At 33.4% G+C, this 19,559-nt stretch overlaps 1 protein-coding gene and 1 long non-coding RNA gene across 3 annotated transcripts; both read left to right on the top strand.

The window, feature by feature from the left end:
- Positions 1–833: 833 nt before the first annotated feature.
- LOC117109944 lies at positions 834–2,139 on the top strand. The gene is made up of 3 exons (XR_004445609.1): positions 834–865; positions 1,258–1,362; positions 2,114–2,139. It is a non-coding gene; the product is annotated as an uncharacterized LOC117109944 (long non-coding RNA).
- A 4,818-nt stretch (positions 2,140–6,957) lies between these two features.
- LOC117109844 (nuclear receptor coactivator 4-like) lies at positions 6,958–18,734 on the top strand. 2 transcript variants are annotated; one of them, XM_033252288.1, is made up of 8 exons: positions 6,958–7,099; positions 10,036–10,209; positions 10,786–11,018; positions 11,818–12,052; positions 12,438–12,639; positions 13,114–13,327; positions 14,555–14,708; positions 15,107–18,734. In XM_033252288.1, exons 2-8 carry the CDS (start codon positions 10,093–10,095, stop codon positions 16,160–16,162), a joined length of 2,211 nt encoding a protein of 736 aa, XP_033108179.1. In that variant the 5' UTR covers positions 6,958–7,099; positions 10,036–10,092; the 3' UTR covers positions 16,163–18,734. The 2 variants fall into 2 exon arrangements, with proteins under 2 accessions (XP_033108179.1, XP_033108180.1); XM_033252289.1 differs by having other exon boundaries at positions 7,011–7,099; positions 10,039–10,209.
- The last annotated feature ends 825 nt before the right edge of the window (positions 18,735–19,559 follow it).

The raw sequence follows: 19,559 nt of genomic DNA, 5'->3' as shown, positions 1-19,559 counted from the left end.
AATCTATGATTATTATCATCATCATTATCATTATCGTCATCCTCAATGTCATCATCATCAAGTACAGTTAAATGAAGGGTCTTGGAATGGATACAAATAGAGCTCTGACAGATTTAAATGAGAAATGTAAGTCAATCTATGATTATTATCATCATCATCATCGCTATCATCATCATCAGTGTCATCATCATCGCCATCATCATCAAGTACATTTAAATGAAGGGTCTTGGAATGGATATAAATAGAGCTCTGAATGATTTAAATGAGAAATGTAAGTCAATCTATGATTATTATCATCATCGTCATCATCAATGTCATCATCATCGCCATCATCATCGTCATCAAGTACAGTTAAATGAAGGATCTTGGGATAAATATAAATAGAGCTCTGACAGATTTAAATGAAAAATGTAAGTCAATCTATGATTATTATCATCATCATTATCATTATCGTCATCATCAATGTCATCATCATCGCCATCATCATCATCATCATGTACAGTTAAATGAAGGATCTTGGGATAGATATAAATAGAGCTCTGACAGATTTAAATGAGAAATGTAAGTCAATCTATGATTATTATCATCATCGTCATCGCTATCATCATCATCAATGTCATCATCATCACCATCATCATCATCAATCAAGTACAGTTAAATGAAGGATCTTGGGATAGATATAAATAGAGCTCTGACAAATTTAAATGAGAAATGTAAGTCAATCTATGATTATTATCATCATCATCATCGCTATCATCATCATCAATGTCATCATCATCACCATCATCATCATCAATCAAGTACAGTTAAATGAAGGATCTTGGGATAGATATAAATAGAGCTCTGACAGATTTAAATGAGAAATGTAAGTCAATCTATGATTATTATCATCATCATCATCGCTATCATCATCATCAATGTCATCATCATCGCCATCATCATCATCAAGTACAGTTAAATGAAGGATCTTGGGATAGATATAAATAAAGCCCTGAGAGATTTACAGTAAATGAGAAATTCAAGTCATCTATGATCATCATCACCAACACAATCACATTCATCATCTTTATCATCATCATCAAATGGTATAGTGGATTAGTTGTTGGAATATGCAATTAGTTTTCTGATTTTCTGTAGCCTATAGAGTGCAAGTATGCCTGAACACTTGGGATGAGCATTTCATAACATTGGTATATCGTTATATATGTTATTGTTTACGTGACATGATTGATTATTGAACGACCTTTCTTTATGTAGATCGAAACCTTCAACCTTTTCTAGACCAAATAGATCAAGTAGAAGAAAGTGTGGTCAACTTGGAGCAAGCTGCTCATAGATTAGATGCCTATTCCAGAAGATTAGGTAAGAGACTTTGAATAAAGCTACTTTTACACGATAACGACACGATAAAAATGTGCTCAGTGTTGAAGAATATAAATGACGCGATGATATGTCGTTGTCGTGTCTAGTATTAATGTAGCTTAATACTGTATACCAATCACGTTTAGTATTTAAATAACTAGGACCTCTTGTCTGTAAGCAAATATTAATTTCAGTTTGTAGTTTGTTTTTAGTTTGTTAAGAATCAGAAACCCGTTTTGTGAACTGAATATTTGGATGTAGACCCTGGCTAGCATCCAGTTTTAATTGGAGTTTAATTTCTCATTTCCTCGATTAATTAACTGTCACTTGGGAGTTATTCAGGATAATAAACAATGTATCTGTTACATTTGTTTCTGATCTGCTGTTGCAAGTCTCCAGGGACCCAGTCAAAATTTCAGTTTGAAGTAGGACACGTAATAATAATAATAATATACATTTGTGTAGTGCACATTGCTCAGTGCCTCTATGTGCTTTCAAATTATAAAACAAAAACCATGATGACTTTACAATAATATAATAAGGTGTGGTGACAAAACAGCCAAAAAAATTAATTAATTGATTAATTATCAGTAAAAAATATATAAATTAATATATTAATATACAGCTTAAAAAGTATGTAATTGCATAATATTGTGTTAAAATGTTCAATTAATGTATAAAATTTAGTTATAATGGCAACTATACATCAGATTGTTGTAGATTTATTTGTTTCATTCTTTTTCATTAACAGAACTGAAGTTCAAACAACTTGAAAAAAGGTGAAGGTGGTCTATGTAAACGAAAAAGATGAGAATGTACCAAATTATTTGAAGAAATTTCAGATAACATTTGTTTATTGCTACTGGATGAAAAAGTAGTCTATGAAAAAGTCAGAAAAAAAAAAACCAGATATTAATATTGAGTTTGTATTAGTATCCCTCTATAATTAATGCACCAGGTATATTTAGCCATGGATTTGATATGTGTCATGAGTATTTCATTTCTCAGATTATGATTGCAGAATCATATCCCAACACACTATAAATATTTTATCCCAATAGAAATTCAGTCAGAGTGCATCATGAATATGCAGAGCATTACAAATATTCATAGATACAATGTACTATGGAAATGCCATACTCTATGGATGTAGTGTACAATGGATGCCTAACACCATAGATATGCAGTGCATTATGTAACACAAATGCAATGTAGGCTGAGTGCATTGGGGCCGCAAAATATCGTTGTCGGGCCGCGTGCAGCCCACTAGCTGCACTTTGCCCACCTGTGATGTAGAGCATCCTGTGTGTATGTTTATATATAAAGGAATACTTTATGTAACTTATGTAATTAAGTTTGCTGTTTAGTATATCTTTAACCTTGGGCCTAAAACAGAAAATGAAAAATGTTTTCAGTGGATAGTTCTACAATACAGTATGACCCCAAAAAAGCTACAGGTATCCCTGCAATGAAAGACCCCTCCAGTTAAGTACCACCTCCAATTAAAGACCACTATTCTGTGGTCCCAAATTAACAAATTTCTTTTGTCTTTATTATTATAATTAGAGACCAAAGCTGCTAAGGACCATGGAAATCCCAGTCCCAAAAGTGGTCTTTAATTGGAGGGAGACCTGTATGTACAAAGCAGTATGGTTGTGCAATGAATCATTGGTTTGTTTACCATATTGATCATTTCAGATAATGTTACATTACACTGTAAACCAATGTGCATGCTACACATTGGCTATGTAGTAAAATCCATCACAGTGTGTGTGTGTATACTCTGTAATATTGATGGACACAACATAATACCCCAAGCATTTAAATGCATGTCGTCGTGTTGGGATTTTAATATTTATAGGTGTAATTTTTTTGCCCTACCTGACGTGGAAATGAACCGAATATTCAGTACATTTGAAAACAACTGCAAAAAAAATCGCAAGTTGTTCTGGGGTGGAACTCGAACCCACAATCTCCAGATCACTAGCCTGGCATCATACCTCTAGACCACCAAGCTTGCGCCTGATGGCCAGGGTTGAATTCGAGTCCAAGTAAGCAGCGGGATTTAATATTTCCATATTTAATTATGTCATCATCAGGAATACATTGAATTGTTTACAATTTGTCCTTTGTTCAGCATTTTTTCTATGATTTCTAAGTGGTGAATTATTCACTCTTTGATGAGAATGCCTCTTAAAAATTAGAATTATTATATAATAATAATAATTCTGGATTTATATAGCGCCTCACGTTGACACAACCTCGAGGCGCTTAACAACAACAGAGAAGAAAAAAAAACCAAAACATATGTGCAAATGTACCAAAAATTATTATCAAATATTTGGGTTTTAGTTTTGTTTAATTATTTAGTTCAGATGAACCTCTTATTTACAACACTCCAAATTACAAAATATTCTACTGTATATTACATCCAATTCCATTTTACAACCACTACTTGAAAGACACATGCAAATTTTAGGTTTGACTACTATAACTATGACTGCTATGACTATGACTACTATGACTATGACTACTATGACTATGACTACTATGACTACTATGACTATGACTACTATGACTACTATGACTATGACCTACTATGACTATGACTACTATGACTATGACTACTATGACTATGACTACTATGACTATGACTACTATGTATATGACAATGACTACTATGAATATGCATCTGTTGAAAGAACTGTGTTTCTGATATTGTTTTAATCCTGTTATTTCTCTATTTAAGAATATACTTTGTATATGAGAGTATTTACAATGAATACATAAGAATTATGATTATTCTATTGTATTTTTTTATAATTAATATATAATCAAGGAGGAATTAGTTAATATAATACACACACACCTGGGTCATTCCGTGCCAACTCAACAAATGGGATGGCTGGGTACCGTCTCAGATTCTCTTGAAACTCGGATATAATGTGCACCGACATGTCTGACGAACAAACCCAAAATTTGACTTGCCAATTCCAAGTCGTTTAGAAGTTACGGCCATTTGAAATTTTAAGGTCGTACCCCTTTCTAACTCTCAATTATGACATATTTGTAAAGTTGCATTTTCAATTAGCCATATCTTCAAATAGAATAAAGATAATTAACTGAAAATTGATATCTAGACTAACTTTTGGCTATAGAACAGGAATTTGACATGACTTTTTGTATACCGGACCCGTTACGAAAATATTGGTTCGTAAAGACCCTAACTTATTTGGTTGCGTAATTTTTCTTCCACTTTTGACTCCATTAAAATACTCAAATCCGTTATTAAATGGGTCTTATCCAACAAATTCTTAATATATACAGTAGTTGGAAATGTCACTGGTAGCAGTGACTTTATAGATAGACTAACTTCAGTTATTTATTACACAAGCTTTCGTCAGTAGTCTATGCTGGCTTTCCAGGTGTTTATATTTATGTATTTATCCTATTTATCTAAGTTTTCGTATCATAGGGAATTCCTTGTTCTCATTTTTAATTCATTTCAATTAGTAGAAATACTCATAAGACAGTATAAGCAACAGAAGAAAGTGATACAAGCTATCATGATTTAATTTCGAAATTCATTCATTCTTCATCATAAAATATGTTTTAATGATATTTAATTGATTGACATTTTTTGCTTATTATTATTATTATTATTATTAGGCCTAATAATAATAATAATTATTATTATTATTATCACCTAATTACCCTTATGTTTGTGAATTTCTGATTTTTTTTGTATTTGTAATGTTTTATATTGTTATTTGTATTGCCAGAATGAATAAAATAAAATAAAAATTCATTGGCAATCAAGAAAAGAACTTTGAAACTATAGACGAAAAAATTAGTACAGTAATTCAAAAGGAATTCAGTTCTTGGCAAAACAGCGATGTATTGATACGGAAGAAATGAACTGGAAACGAATTTGGAAATCTGCCCATGTTTATGAAAGCACTGGATTCAATTTTGAATTACGAGGCACGTCATCGTTAGAAATAACAACGTTTATAATATCAGCAGATAGACATATTGACCTGTACATTTTTTTTAAATGTGCCTGCTTCAGTGATTATTGGCAATAGGCCTAAATGAGAAAAAAAAAACAAAAAAAAAAACTTCCTAGTCAAAAATAAATATAAAATCACAATAGGCTTAGGCCTGAATTTAAGATTGTGTGCAAGTAGAATTTAATAGCTTTGGAGGTTCCCTTACCTTCCAGTCCCGTAGATCTGGGTTCATTCCCGTGACAGATTTTTTTTTTCTCACGACTGAAATCAACTTCACTTCCAGTCTCATTATGAGAACATGGTCCTATAATAATAATAATAATAATAATAATAATAATAATAATAATAATAATAATATCTTATTAATAGATCCATGATGAGAATTAACATCCCAATGTGAATTTCCCCTTTTCTAAATTAATGTATCAATCTTGTATTTAATAATTAAGGTATGTAATTGTATACAATTTTTTTCTATTTTTTTTAGTTGTTCCTTTTTAATTTTTAAGATGTTTATTAAATTTTTAAATTTATTTTTGTGTGGTATTTTTTCTGTTTGTCTAGGTAATTTTTCCGAATCCGATTAGGATCGTTAAACTTCAATTTGTTTACAAATTGCAATACAGATTAACTATGAATTGAATTGGTGATTTTAACTGCCCCATGGCCCTCAGCAAATGGAAGGGCCCTTCAATCCCACAAATTGACAGGGATGTGTAGTGATCAAGAACCTTTGTCAATTGAAGTGTCATAGACTGATGTTCATAGGGGAAAATCATAACCGCCACCTGGCCAATAATTCCAACATTTTCTAAGTCCAAGATTCTAATGGAATTAGGATAAAATTAATCAATTCATTTGGAAATTACACCCACACTTCAATAATATATTGAAAAGATGAATGGTTACAGATATATTAAAAACGATTACAAAGTTTTGTTTTAAATATAACAAGCATGTAATGTGTAAAATTCTGATGTATACATAGGGCCTACATAACTGTTTCTCTGTCTGACACTTTTTAGTATTGGCTTCTATTTCTTTATTCTGAATATGAATATAAAACAAAGACGACAAGAAACATCATTTTCAAAGGTTGAAAAAGGGAAAGTACCGAAATTGGCAACTTATTTTCATTGTGGTCCTTACGTAAAAAGCAATCAGAGACAGGAAAAACGCGACTTAGAAAAAAACTTAGCATAGGCCTACAGTAGGCTGTTGAGCAATTCCTTCGAATGGGTCTTTGCCTTGGACGGTAATGTCGATTTGTATTTTTCTGATAAGTTTTTAGCCAATGATGACGATAGTATGGTATTCTAGCAAACAGAGCATTAATTTGGTCAATGTTCAAGGAATCTGTCTCTTATACACATCTAGATGTGTATAAGAGACAGTATTTATATTACGTAATTATGATGTAAACGATTTGTAATTTTCCACAAAGAGAAAGGGAAAATAATTATTTCTTCGACCTAAATTTAGAATGGGGTGTTTGTGATCAATCAATTAATAAATGAATCAAAACAACCAATCCATTGTGTCGCGCACACCGTACCTTGATGGTGCATCTTTTGACAAAATAAGAAAGTAATATTAATTCAGTGATTGGTCACGTGGTACTTTAAAGCCCCACTCAACCAATCATATCAAACGTCACGTCACGACCACTCTCTTGCTAGGCCTAGCCTGTGTTTGTCTTTTGTGTGGGTATGGGAATCTGTTTGGTAAGTAACATTTTTTATTAAACTGATCTGAGTGTTTATTCTTAGTGTATTAGTCTTTCATAATATAATGTGCATGTCATGTAGGTATAGTCTGATTACTTAAATGTTGTAAACCAACCAACAAATCCACATCCTTTCTCACCCTCGGTATGGTCGAGAACGTCGGAAACGAGTCGTTGCGGTTACACAAAAAAGTACGTACGACGGTAGGCCTAGGCTAAGCAATAATATTATTATGTGGCTAATTCGTATGGTTAAATTAACAATGCTTGATTGTCCGTTATACTTTTTATTCATTAAATTTAAGCAAAAAGAATATTGGGATTCCGAATGTCTTTATTTGGCCCAGTATCTTGGAGTTGGGGATGGGGAAGGAAGGAAATTAAAGCGTACGTGACCAAGTTGCCAGTGGATAATGGCGTATTGACGTATTCACTGGTTCAGTAAACAATAGGGTATGAATGAATTGGGGACAAAAGGAGGTACAAACCTTCACATAAACTTGGATCAGGGAGTTGTTTAGTTCCAGTATTTTTCTAAATAATTATTATTTTGTTTTTACAATGTAGGCCTATATAGATAAGGCCTATTATATATAGGGTTAACAGGTATTTTAGGGAAAATAGAAAAATTTATTAGGCCTAGATTATCACTCCTGCCCGCTTCAAAAATTTCGGAAATATTGATATTTTATTAATTTTTAAAAATGTTTATTTATTTATTTTTTTTTTGTTGCATCATTTATTTTAACTGCATAAAAAGAACTTTGCAAAAAACAAATGTTCACAAAATATAAAGGAATTGGCTCTGAATTTGGCAGACTCTAAACTCTTCCAATTGATTAGATCAAACATTGGGTCGCAGTAAAGTTGAAAATGCAAAGCCCATTCTCTAAACTTGTTTACTGTCGCTAAAAATAAACAGCTCGCTAACTGCGGTTAAAAATAGACAACACCACGGGCCGTCTGTATAGAGACCCGCCCAGTAGGCTGATCCGTTCGTTAATTCACAGCGTGTAGACTCGCGTGTTCCACAGCCGCTGCAGCTAAAAATAGGCAACACCACGGTCCGTCCCTACAGAGACCCGCCCAGTGGGCTGATCGGATCATTGATTCACAGCATGAAGACTCACATGTACCACAGAGTGAGACTCTCGCTGCGAAAAGTAGCTTGTTACATATTGCATTACAAATGGGCGGTCTTCCTTGTGATGGGTGTGTTTGGTTGGATTAGTTGTTGTTGGGCAAAAACTAACCTACGACATCAAGAAAGAAAGTTTAGGCAAAGGCTGGCCTAGCTCGAGGTAAAGACCAAAGTCTAGGCGCATAGGCCTAACTATGATTAGGGTGTTCCCCTCCCTTTGATGCTCAAGTAATGTCTGGTTTTTTCACCGGAATATAGGCCTAGGGCCTAGTTTTGGATAGGCCTAGGATCACAGGGCAGTTGATTAAATGCATCAGCCACTTTGAAAAACGATGTCATGTTCGTTCTGTTCATGCACATAGGCATCCCCGGGTGTAATCCAAAATATGCTTACCATAATGCCAATCCTATAATACATGTATAATTGTTACTTGCTAATGAATATTATATCTGTTTGCTATTTTTATAACGTTAGATACCTTTAATGATTTAGTATGTTAATACGGTGAGACAGATAATTGATGTGTTGTTTTGCAGGGTTATGATTGCCATTAACTTGTTGGGGTTTTCGTTTTCCTCTTGTACAATTTTGATGTTTTCAATGTTAAGTATTTTTACTTCCTTGCTTCAATAAACGAAGTCGAACCATTCTGCAGCGCCCAACATAAATAAAGAGATTATTATTATTTTTATTTTATTATTATTATTATTATTGTTATTATTATTATTATTATTATTATTATTATTATTATTATTATTATTATTATTACTGCAAAAATCTTCCAAAGCAAAATAATTATCGGTGTTAATATTGGCTGTAAACATTGTTTCATCACATTACCCAGAATTCAGTTGGAAATGGTGGAAGTTTCATTGTTGTTTTATTTGCAAAGAAATGTTTGTAACATTTTGTCTTGTTTGAATGAGGGTATTACACTGTATAGCACTACTTAATCAATATAGTCCTGGTAAATATTTAAAATTCCCATGTATGTAATGGAAAAGTTTTTGTTCACTACATTCTCGACTGTCTTTAAAATGTAGACTTTTTTTTAATTTGGAGCTGTGCGTATGCACTCATCACACCTCTTGGATATGCTTTAGTGTGGTAATTTATATCCTGTGTTGTCAAAAATCTGTTTTGGGTTTTATAGAATAGGATACATGACTTACTTGGATTAGGCTACATTGTATCATTTGGAATCTGTTTGTAGTCAAGAGTATTCATTAGTTGAAATATGTTTGTGTTTGTAATTACCACCAGTAAAGGCGTAGCTGTGTTGGGAAGTAATATGTTATGCTGTTTCTCTTAGTCAGAAAGATTTATTAAATGTATATGAAGGATATCCAGGAAAGGTAGTACCGATTGTACTTCCTTACCAATTAAAGCAAAATCAACATTATTTAGTATTGTTGCTATTTTGCCTTGTCATTCTGAAGTTATTATTACTAAGTACTGTTATACAATTTCTAATTCCAACAAGGTCACTTTATCTAGCTGAGTATTTGTGTGTTAATGTTTTTCTACTATTACTCTGACTGTTAAATATTAGGTTTGTAGAATCATTAGTTTTGATTTTGGAATGTTATTTTTTAATTCATTTAAATTTTTAAAATTGATTAGAGTTTTAGTTTCTGTTGGTCATTTGATTTAAAGAGTAGTGTAAATGGTGATGACATACATTAAAACATGGAATAGAGAAATCTATTCAATCTATTGAAACTTTTTTTTGAGAATTGATTACCAATTATTTCATCTGAAAATATTCCCCTTAATGTCTGTCTTTTTGCAGTAGCAGCTATTATTAGATATTCTACACAGGCATTGATGAACCTTGAAGCAAGTGAAAATGGATTCCAGTTGTAAAGATTCTCTGACCACAATCAAGCTCTATGTAGCTTATGTACAAGATGCCATAAAAGACATACTTTTGGTGAAGAAACAATTACAAAAAAACAGCTTAGAGGTACAGTTTGCATCTTATATTTTATATATTTTTATTATCTGTACAGAATATTTTTGACAGTAATTTAAAAGTGCTACTTTCAATTCATGCTATGCAGTATCTATGTCTGTGTAATTTTCAGTAGTTGTAATACTTTGACATACTCAAGTCAAGATTCATAATTAGAAAAAAAAATATCCATAATATACATGTTATGAATCTACCACAATCATTTATGTTGGGGTTCCAAACAACCCACATAATGATAAATTCCACCCTTAGTTTTTTTTATAACTGCGTGGGTCAGGTGCACACAAGGGTCATGTGACTACAGCTTAGAGCGCACCCTACATTTTGTCAATATTTTTTATACCTGGTGTGTGTTCATTCAGGTAGTCATGTGACCAAAGTGTAGAGCACACATTAAGAACAGTGAAGCTAGAAGTATAGAAACAGCTTTACCTCTACCATTTTTAAGAGCCTGTCTTAACTTTACATACAGTAACAATGGTCTGAATATTTAAGTGGCCCTGTTACAATTGAATATGGGTAGTAATTACTTATTTTGACCATCATTGATGTTGTTTATAATGATAGGTCAAAGGTGAGGTACATTCCAGCATCAGTCGGCAACTTGAGGCCCTGAGGTCTCGTGAGGTGTGGCTTCTAGATCAAGTAGACACTATCCACCATGTGAAAGAAGGCATCCTGGATGAACAGCTTTGCCAAATGCAACGCGAGTTGGGTGCATCTCAGATGCTCCTTGCTACTTCTGGTCAAGCTTCTCAAAATGTTGAGTTCAATAAAGAACTTCAGGCTACAATCAAAAAGTAAGTCTACAGCTCTGTCCAGATTATAAAATTTTCTTTCAGAAAAAAATGCTGTACAGTATGCCCATATATAGTGATGATGTGCCTATATATGGTCATGATAGGATGTCATCATGACCATATTTAGGCATGTCACATGGTTTTGTCAAATAAGCCCTTTTCAGACAGAGCTGCAATACCACAATATTGCAGTAAGCACGCCGGCATGGGTTTCTCTCTGAAAGGGTCGATACACCGATATGCCAGCTTACTTTGGGCCATCTTGCACCCTAGTAATATTGCGGTAACGGTTACTGGCTTGCTCTGTCTGAAAGGGTTCACTCAATATTGCGGCAATCAAGCCGGCGTGTGCATTTATGCATTTAACAAACAAGGTTAGTTGAAAATAATTGCTCGGTGGTATTTAAACTGCCAATATTATGCCATTCTGTAGGACCCTTTCAGACAGAAAAGTGTAAGATTACCGTAATATTGCGGTAACAAAGGTGCTGTGTGAAAGGGTATAGCTGGTTATTATGCCGGCATGTTTACTGCAATATTGCGGCAACGTCTGTCTGAAAGGGGCTATGGAATTTGATAGTCTGGACAGGGCCCAGGCTAAGTCTAAGGAATAACTTTATTTACATATTTTGTTATTTAACATGTACTAATTATTTAATTGGTCTTGAACTACAGTTCCAGTTACAGGTATGGTAAAAATGCTTGCCTTCAAAAGCCAGAGAGTTCTGAGTCCGAATCCTGTTTTAATTTATAACGGTTTATACTAATAATAATTTAACCAATTTATATTTGTCATTAGCTTCGAGCATATGTGTTGTGAACCCAAAGAAAATAGTGTTATTCACTTTGCTGCTGACCAGAAGAACTTGAAGGATGCAATCTATGGATTCGGTCATATAGAGACAAACAAGAGACCTATTATTGACACAGAGAGTGCTAACAAAAAGGCCTGCTTGGCTGATGTGCGAGAAGTCAATCATGGAGAGTTGTACCGAAGCTTGACAGAACTGAAAGAGAAAAAAGAAAAATGTCCAGTATGTTGATTAGGTTAAAAAAATTATATCCAGTGTTTGAATTGCTAACATCATATGAAGCTTCCACTTGAATATAAAAAAGAATCTTCTGAAGAAAAAGTCTTCTGTTTATTTTCTACAAAAAAAAAACAACATGAATAATAGCAGCCCTTTAAATGGTGGTAATCAATTTGATATTGATAGCAATGCATGTAATTCATTTATTGATTATTTTTGATCTGGGTTTTATTAAAAGATAACTTATTGGATTCTTTTAGTGAGCCATTCAATGAAAGATTTGAAAAATCAGAATAGCCTCATATAATTAGTTTTTATGATTTTAAGTATGTAAATCTGTTTAAATTAATAATTTAAATATGAAAACTAATTTGACTCTGTCTGACAGGATTCAGCGCCACCACGAAAATTGGATAATCAAGATTGGCTGATTAAGACTCCAACCAACACACCTGCTGAGCCCTACAGTGATCTGCTGTTCCCACCTTTTCGAAGGAATGAATCCCCTTCAGAATGGCTTCAGAAGATACAAGAGGGAACAGACTGTACCAGCTTGCAAGATGTTGAAGAAGAGGAAGAAGAGCAATTTGGTGAGTAACGCTCAACTGACATCAACTGATCTTTAGAAACTGGCTGCTTTTATTGTTTGTCTCCTTTTCACTAGCCAAGAAAGGAGCGTTCACATCACAGACCTGTTCCTACCAATCCTTTCACCACTTTACACGAAAATCCTATCATTGAGTTTTAGAAATATACCAACATATCTCAGCAGAGTATGAACTTGTGTATAGCATCGATAAGAAGACGACTAGCAAATAAATTTATCATTCTGTCTTACATTTGGATTTTACAGTATTTGCTAAATGAAGAAGAATTTAATTAAATTGGATGAACTTCAGATTGTACCAGCAATTATTTACCCCAAATTATTTGATTGCTTATCGAGATCAAAATAATGTAGAAATACCAATTTCTCACCAATATAAAATTTAGTGTTGTATGTTACAAAAGTTAATTTTCATTATTTCACAAAAGAATAATAATGTAATGTATTAACAATGCAGATGATTATGATATGGCCGAAAGTGATGTAAACAGTACAAGTTTTGAAATGATAAGCGCCCCCTACCAAGAGACTGAATTGCCAGCAGTCAGACATCCATACTTCAACATGATCTTAACATCTCCCACTAATGAATGGCTCCAGAATCCAGAACGAATCCGACTTGAGCATGAGATGGGGGCATCGTATCCATATGCTGTGATGAAATACTTCAGGTGTGTACAATTAATAGACCGAATTATCGCCTCGTGACATATAGTGGGTACTAAATGGAAACAACCACCGTGCGCTCAGTTTGAACACAGTATATTGAGAGAGTTATGTTTTTTAGACAGCAACCCAAAGTAAAATAAAGCATAGGCCTACGTTTTTTTTAAATAATGATTTATAATTACTTTGGCAATCTCCATGCATTTTATTTAGGCTCTGGAATGCTGCTAGTATAGGCTACATACAGGTATAGGCCTAGGCTGCACTGTAGTGTAAGCCTTGATCAGGGCCCGGACCAGGGAGGGAGTTTTTATGCCTCGACTAGCTCTGTAGTCGAGTAGGTAATAAAGTAGAAAGTAACCCTTACGGTACTGATTGCTCAACCAAACTTGGTCTAGGAAACAGGCCAGCGATAATAAGGAATGGTTCGGGTATGGTACATCTTAATGCCAGTATGTAATAATAATATTTATTTATGTCATGTGATGATCATCATCCTCGGCAGTAACTACTAGCATCCTATGATTTAATTTTGGATTTAAAATAACATATAATACTCTTGCAACGAATGGGGAGATTCGTTTTTTTTTTTATGCTGCGATAGCATTTGCCATAAATAATAATCTTGAATTAGGCCTAGGCCTAAAAAGTACCACAGCCGGCGACGACTCCATTGGAGCAATATGCACGTTGTGAAGGTACGTAACAACACGTCTAAGTGATTTACCAAATTATAACTCTCATTCCAACCAACATTTGCAACATCTATGGTGTGACTGACATCAGCAACAAGGTAAAGCCATATTCAATGCACTGTCATCTCGCGATCTCGATAGATGTAAACAAACCCTAATACCCACTATAAGTCATGTGACCTAAACCGCCGATTCGGTCTATTATTATAATCAATTCACTCTACCCATTGTAAGTGCTTTACATATAGCTTTTTGCTTATCAAATAAAATGTATATAATATGCTTGGAGACTTGCATGGTATAATTAATAAGAAAGAAAATTTTGTTTTAATCCAGCTATTTTGTGTGGAAAGTACTTTAATTTTGCCTTCGAAAATGATTTGAAAATGTAAAATGTAATTTATTGTTTTCAAGCTCAGTTTGCTTGATTTATTCCTACATTTACTTAACTCTTTTTGATCTGCAAGTAAAAACAAAATATCTAATTATATTATTATGTAATAATTTGCTACTTCTATTGTAACTTGTATATTTTAGGGATATCCCTAAAGACATAAGAGTGTGGTTAGCTGGCTATGAAGAAAGGAAAAAACTGGAAGAAATAGAGGATAAAAACCAAGAGATGATGATAATGTCCTGTGCCGGTCAATGTACCTCAACCTGCACTGCTGCAACCAGTCAAATCGTTCAGGTAAGCTTTGCCTTTTGTTTTAAATGGGGAGTGTGGACGCACCCCCAATGATGCAAGATAGTTCCACTAACTGGGTTACAATACTAAAAATGACCATTAAGTTTGGAAGGGATTTAGTTCCACATGCTCAATTTTTGCACCCCAAGGCTGTTTCGCACCCTCCCAGACCAAAACCAACCTATGTCCCTGGTTAATATTCCTGTACTTCTACCAGTCAGATTGTCCTGGTAACGCTTACCTTTATACTACTAAGAATTAAATATATGCCAATCAAATTTAGTATGTAATTTATACCGTGTTTTATAATAGTGTACATTTTGCCACCATAGTTATTATATATTGTCATGAACATACCATTTTATACGTCATGATTTTTTTTTCCATTGTTTTTTTTTTAGAATGTTGAGATTGAAAATTTGGATGACTTGAAATGTATGCGCGAGTCAACCAGCAAGTCTCCAATTTTGCAGCAAAATTTATTTGAGTATGGGAAACATGAAGATGAGAAGGAGGTGATGCTTCCGAGTATTGAGGTAGTCTGCCGTGCTAACGAGGTGTGTGGATCATTTTCTGAGTGTGTCTGTGATACAAAATGCTGCGGAAGTTTTGGTCAATCCACTGCTGAATTGAAGAACCAACCACAAATATCATCATTAGCCGTAAAAATGGAAGAATCTTGCAACTTTCCAATTTTTGAACAAATAACATCAGAAAATGATGGAGATTGGTTGCTAAGCAACAAATCACAGATGCAACCCGAGGGTGTGAATCCTCTGAAAATGTACCTAGCAACCCGGTCAGGTAAGGACTCAGATTGGTTGGATTCAAATGAACATAAGTCAAAGAATGATGAATCGATTTTTGATGGCACCCATTTGTCAAAGGAAAAAGAGGATGACTGTAAAGGCATAACCCCAGAATCAGAAGTATGGAAGACTGTACAGAAACACCATTCCTGCTACAATAACACAGATTGGTTGCAGAGCTCTCGTTTGACAGTTGGTAGATCGTACAAGGACTTGCAGCAGTTTGACGCATGGAAGACAGTTGTTGACCATCATTCCAATTACAGTGAGACTGACTGGCTCTCATGTAGGAAATTGCACGATCCGAATGTGTCGACCGATCAGGTGTATGGATCTACAATGTCTGATGTTGGTAATGAAGATTACACAAATTGGTTATTGCTTGGTAAACAAGAAATCGGCAGTGCAGGCCTACAAAAACATCCAAAAACCAAGGTTGCTGATTGGCTGCTTGGCACAATTCCTGATGACATCCGTGGTATTGTTTTGAAAATGGATGGTATACATCTTGCAACACCATCTTCAAAATGGCTGCTGCATGACCAAACTGAGAACACAGCTGTGGATAAAATGGTGCCTGAATCTAAAACTAGTTCTTTCCCATGCTTTTCGCAAGAATCACCAATGCAAACCTGGTTGAAGGAATAGACAATTCTCCACCGATTTACTACAACTCAAAATGATATTAGGCCAAAAAATTGTTTGTGTTGCCCAAGCTCGACTGACCAACAGTCTTAAAAATCAACAGTCTTAAAAATCTGGGTTCCGTCGGGGTTTTTCCTCAAGGACGAGCAGAACATAGTTGTATGGTATTGGAAATAGATTTTAGCCCAGCAGTAACGATAATTAGCTGCACGTCTTAGAATTTGGGAAAGCCTACTTATTAAAATAAATGACCAACAGAAACTAATTCACAATTGTTACTATGCTTAGGCAATGCAAATATTTTTTTTAGCCTTATCTATTCCAGTTTATTTCTCAAATTAATCATTTATTTATTCATTTTGAAATGTCTTAATTATTACTTCTTCATTAGTGATTAATCTGTTTATTGTAATTGTCTGCTCATTTGAATAGATGATCTGTAAAAGTAAAATCCATGCATAATTATGCATTTAGGCCTGATATAATATTGATCCTCACCCATTTAGAAAGGTGATGTAGGCAGGTTGTTTTTACTTTACAATCCAAAGGGGAAGTGTTATGGTGCTAAAAATATTATCATTACTGCAACTCAATTCAATCTATTGTCATTGCACACAATCAATAAATTGTAAGCCAACTAAAAGTTGTTGCCAGCTTAATGTTGCATTTTCAAAATTAATTTACTCATTATCAGGTAACAACTTTAGCATTGAAATTTTTTCAATTTAAAAATGTTTACCCTTATTTTTATGAAGGATAATAATAATAAAAAAAAAAAATCATAGAAACAGTTCCGTGACTGGAAGTGTTTTTATTATTTATCTGGTAATGTTATGGGTAAATATTTTTTAAATACTCTAATTTCTAACTGATAAAATATTTTAAATGAATATTTTAAATAAATGAAATAAATCTATATACCATATCCAGCCTGTATCGTATGCCCTATCCCCAAGTTCATACTCATTTTAAAGCGTGGGCATATCAGCTAGGCTTCCAATCGCATACATGTTAGTATGCCTATGCCACACTATAAAATGAATTTTCAGACCTTTCTAAACATTGCATGTTAAACTAGCCTTTTTAACTGTATTGTTACATGTACATGCGTTCTCATATTGTTACCATTGACCTTTGCACCAGGAAAATATTTTTTTTGGACAAATGAGCTTTAAAGCTAATCTCGGTTACCTAAACAATTTGGTTACAACCCCCCCCCCCTCCGATCCTACAAAACCATTTTGAGAGGGTGCGAACATATCACATCAAAGATATTTAAAAAAAATTCTGACAATAGTAAAATTTGTCAGGATATAATAATTCAAATACTGTTTATAATCATTTTGTCAGAGAAATGATGTACTATTTGTAGAAGCCATACTGTATATTTTCAGATAAGTGGTTGTTTAATAAATTCTTAGTGTATCTGGTTTATGTTCATATAAAAAACTGTACATTATCTGGTTTATCATAATTGATAAAATATACTTTCCATTTTGTAAAACTGACAGTGGCATATCTATGGGGGAAGATGTTTCCTCCCCTAAAAAATATCTTGTGGGACCCCGGTTTCTCTTCTCTCCCCCCCCCCCCCCCCCCAATGGCAATTTTTTTTAGGCAAAAACATTAGACTCAGGTAGTTAAAAGTTACCTTATTTTGAGTCCTCTCACTTTATCATCAAGTCCTCCTACTATGCCCTCCCCTCCCCCTTACCCACATCAGCCCTCCCTCTTCAGTCCCTCTCCATTTTCCCAAATTTAATACTCATAGACGCTGGCACTGAAAACAGGGTTTTTTGCTTGAATGTGTTTAATTAGTGATTTGTGTTAAATATTTGTTTTATGATTTAGAAAAATATTGAATATAAAATGTTAAATTGATTGTGGTTTACTAAGCTTGGATCTGGAGAATAAATGGGTTTTTAATTTATTTTTACAATACTATACCAGTATTACTTTTGGACTCATAGTATTGAAAAATGGTAGCTATAGTATATATGTATTATATATCTTTTTACTGATATAATATCACATCTTGTACTCTTGTATTCAGTGAAAGATGCTTAATCATAATATGAGCATAAAAAGTAAAATGATAAATTTAAAAAATGTTAATTTAAAAAATGTAGTAATTCGATAGTCGATTAAACCCTAGACAATTTTTGTAGCATTCCAGTGAATCCAGACAGTTTCTGCTTCCAGTGCTATTAAAGAATATGCATTGTACACTATTAATGAACCTTATTGAATATAAATTGTACACTATTAATGAACCTTAATGAATATGCATTGTACACTATTAATGAACCTTTCCAGTAAGCCTCGCCCCTTGGATGTTGTTGCTAAGGTCTTGTGGGATATGTGCATATTTCTGACCCTGCTCTGATTGACAGTCTGGAAAGGTCATCGAGACCAAATTAAATATATCATGGTAAATTAAAACCACTCATTCGTAAGTGAATACCAGATTTCCCAAATTTTACCTCTTTATTGGTTTATAAAGATGATGTGATGAAATATAAAATAATATGATTGTATTTTGCGATAGAATAAATTGTTTGTGGAAAATATTGTATTCTTTGTAGTCTGTGAAAATTGGTTTTGCCAGTTTCTAAAAACACTTAAAAAGACATTACAATATGGTTAAATATACAATATTAAAACAACAGATATGACAAATAAATATATAGATATATATTGCATGATTGAGTAATTGTACTGAGAAGGTATTTGAATTGAGTTGGAATGAAATTACAAGTTTCAAGGTATATGACGAACAAATATACAAGAGAAGATAAAAAAAAGTATAAAATATGATAAACTATGATATATGAATAGAGAATAATGAATATAGGTTAGTACATATATAATAATACAATATAGTATTAAATATATGGATTACATTTGGTAGAAATGATTCTCTGTAGCGTTTAGTATGACATGATATTGGCCTAAGCCTTACAGATGTCGGAGTAATTCATTATGTTACAGTTTAATGGATGGTTTACATCTTATAATTCTATCTAGCATATTCAAAGCACTTAAATTCATCTCTTCAATTCAGTGGTTTTGGATACATTAGGATTACTGCCCATAACACACCCTGCATGATTTATGGATTTCCTGATTTTACTTTTGTTGTATTTTGTCAAATTGCTGAACCAGACAATACAATTATACAATAACACTTCAAATATCACCAGTGAAAAATAATACTAAAACATTCTTGTTGACTCTAAATTGATCTAGTTTACTCAGGTGGAACAGACGTTGATTTGCTTTTTTAGTTAAGTATAAGTTAGCCTTCCAATTATGGTCATTATCAATTATAGTACCTAAATATTTTAAATACATTAATCATTTCCACTTCGATATCATATATTAATTTCAACTGTCTCAA

This window comes from Anneissia japonica, unplaced genomic scaffold, assembly GCF_011630105.1.
Source record: "Anneissia japonica isolate Jap-2015-1 unplaced genomic scaffold, ASM1163010v1 scaffold585_len4108843_cov191, whole genome shotgun sequence".
Taxonomy (NCBI): Eukaryota; Metazoa; Echinodermata; class Crinoidea; order Comatulida; family Comatulidae; genus Anneissia; species Anneissia japonica.
This window is presented reverse-complemented; position numbering and strand designations above follow the sequence as displayed.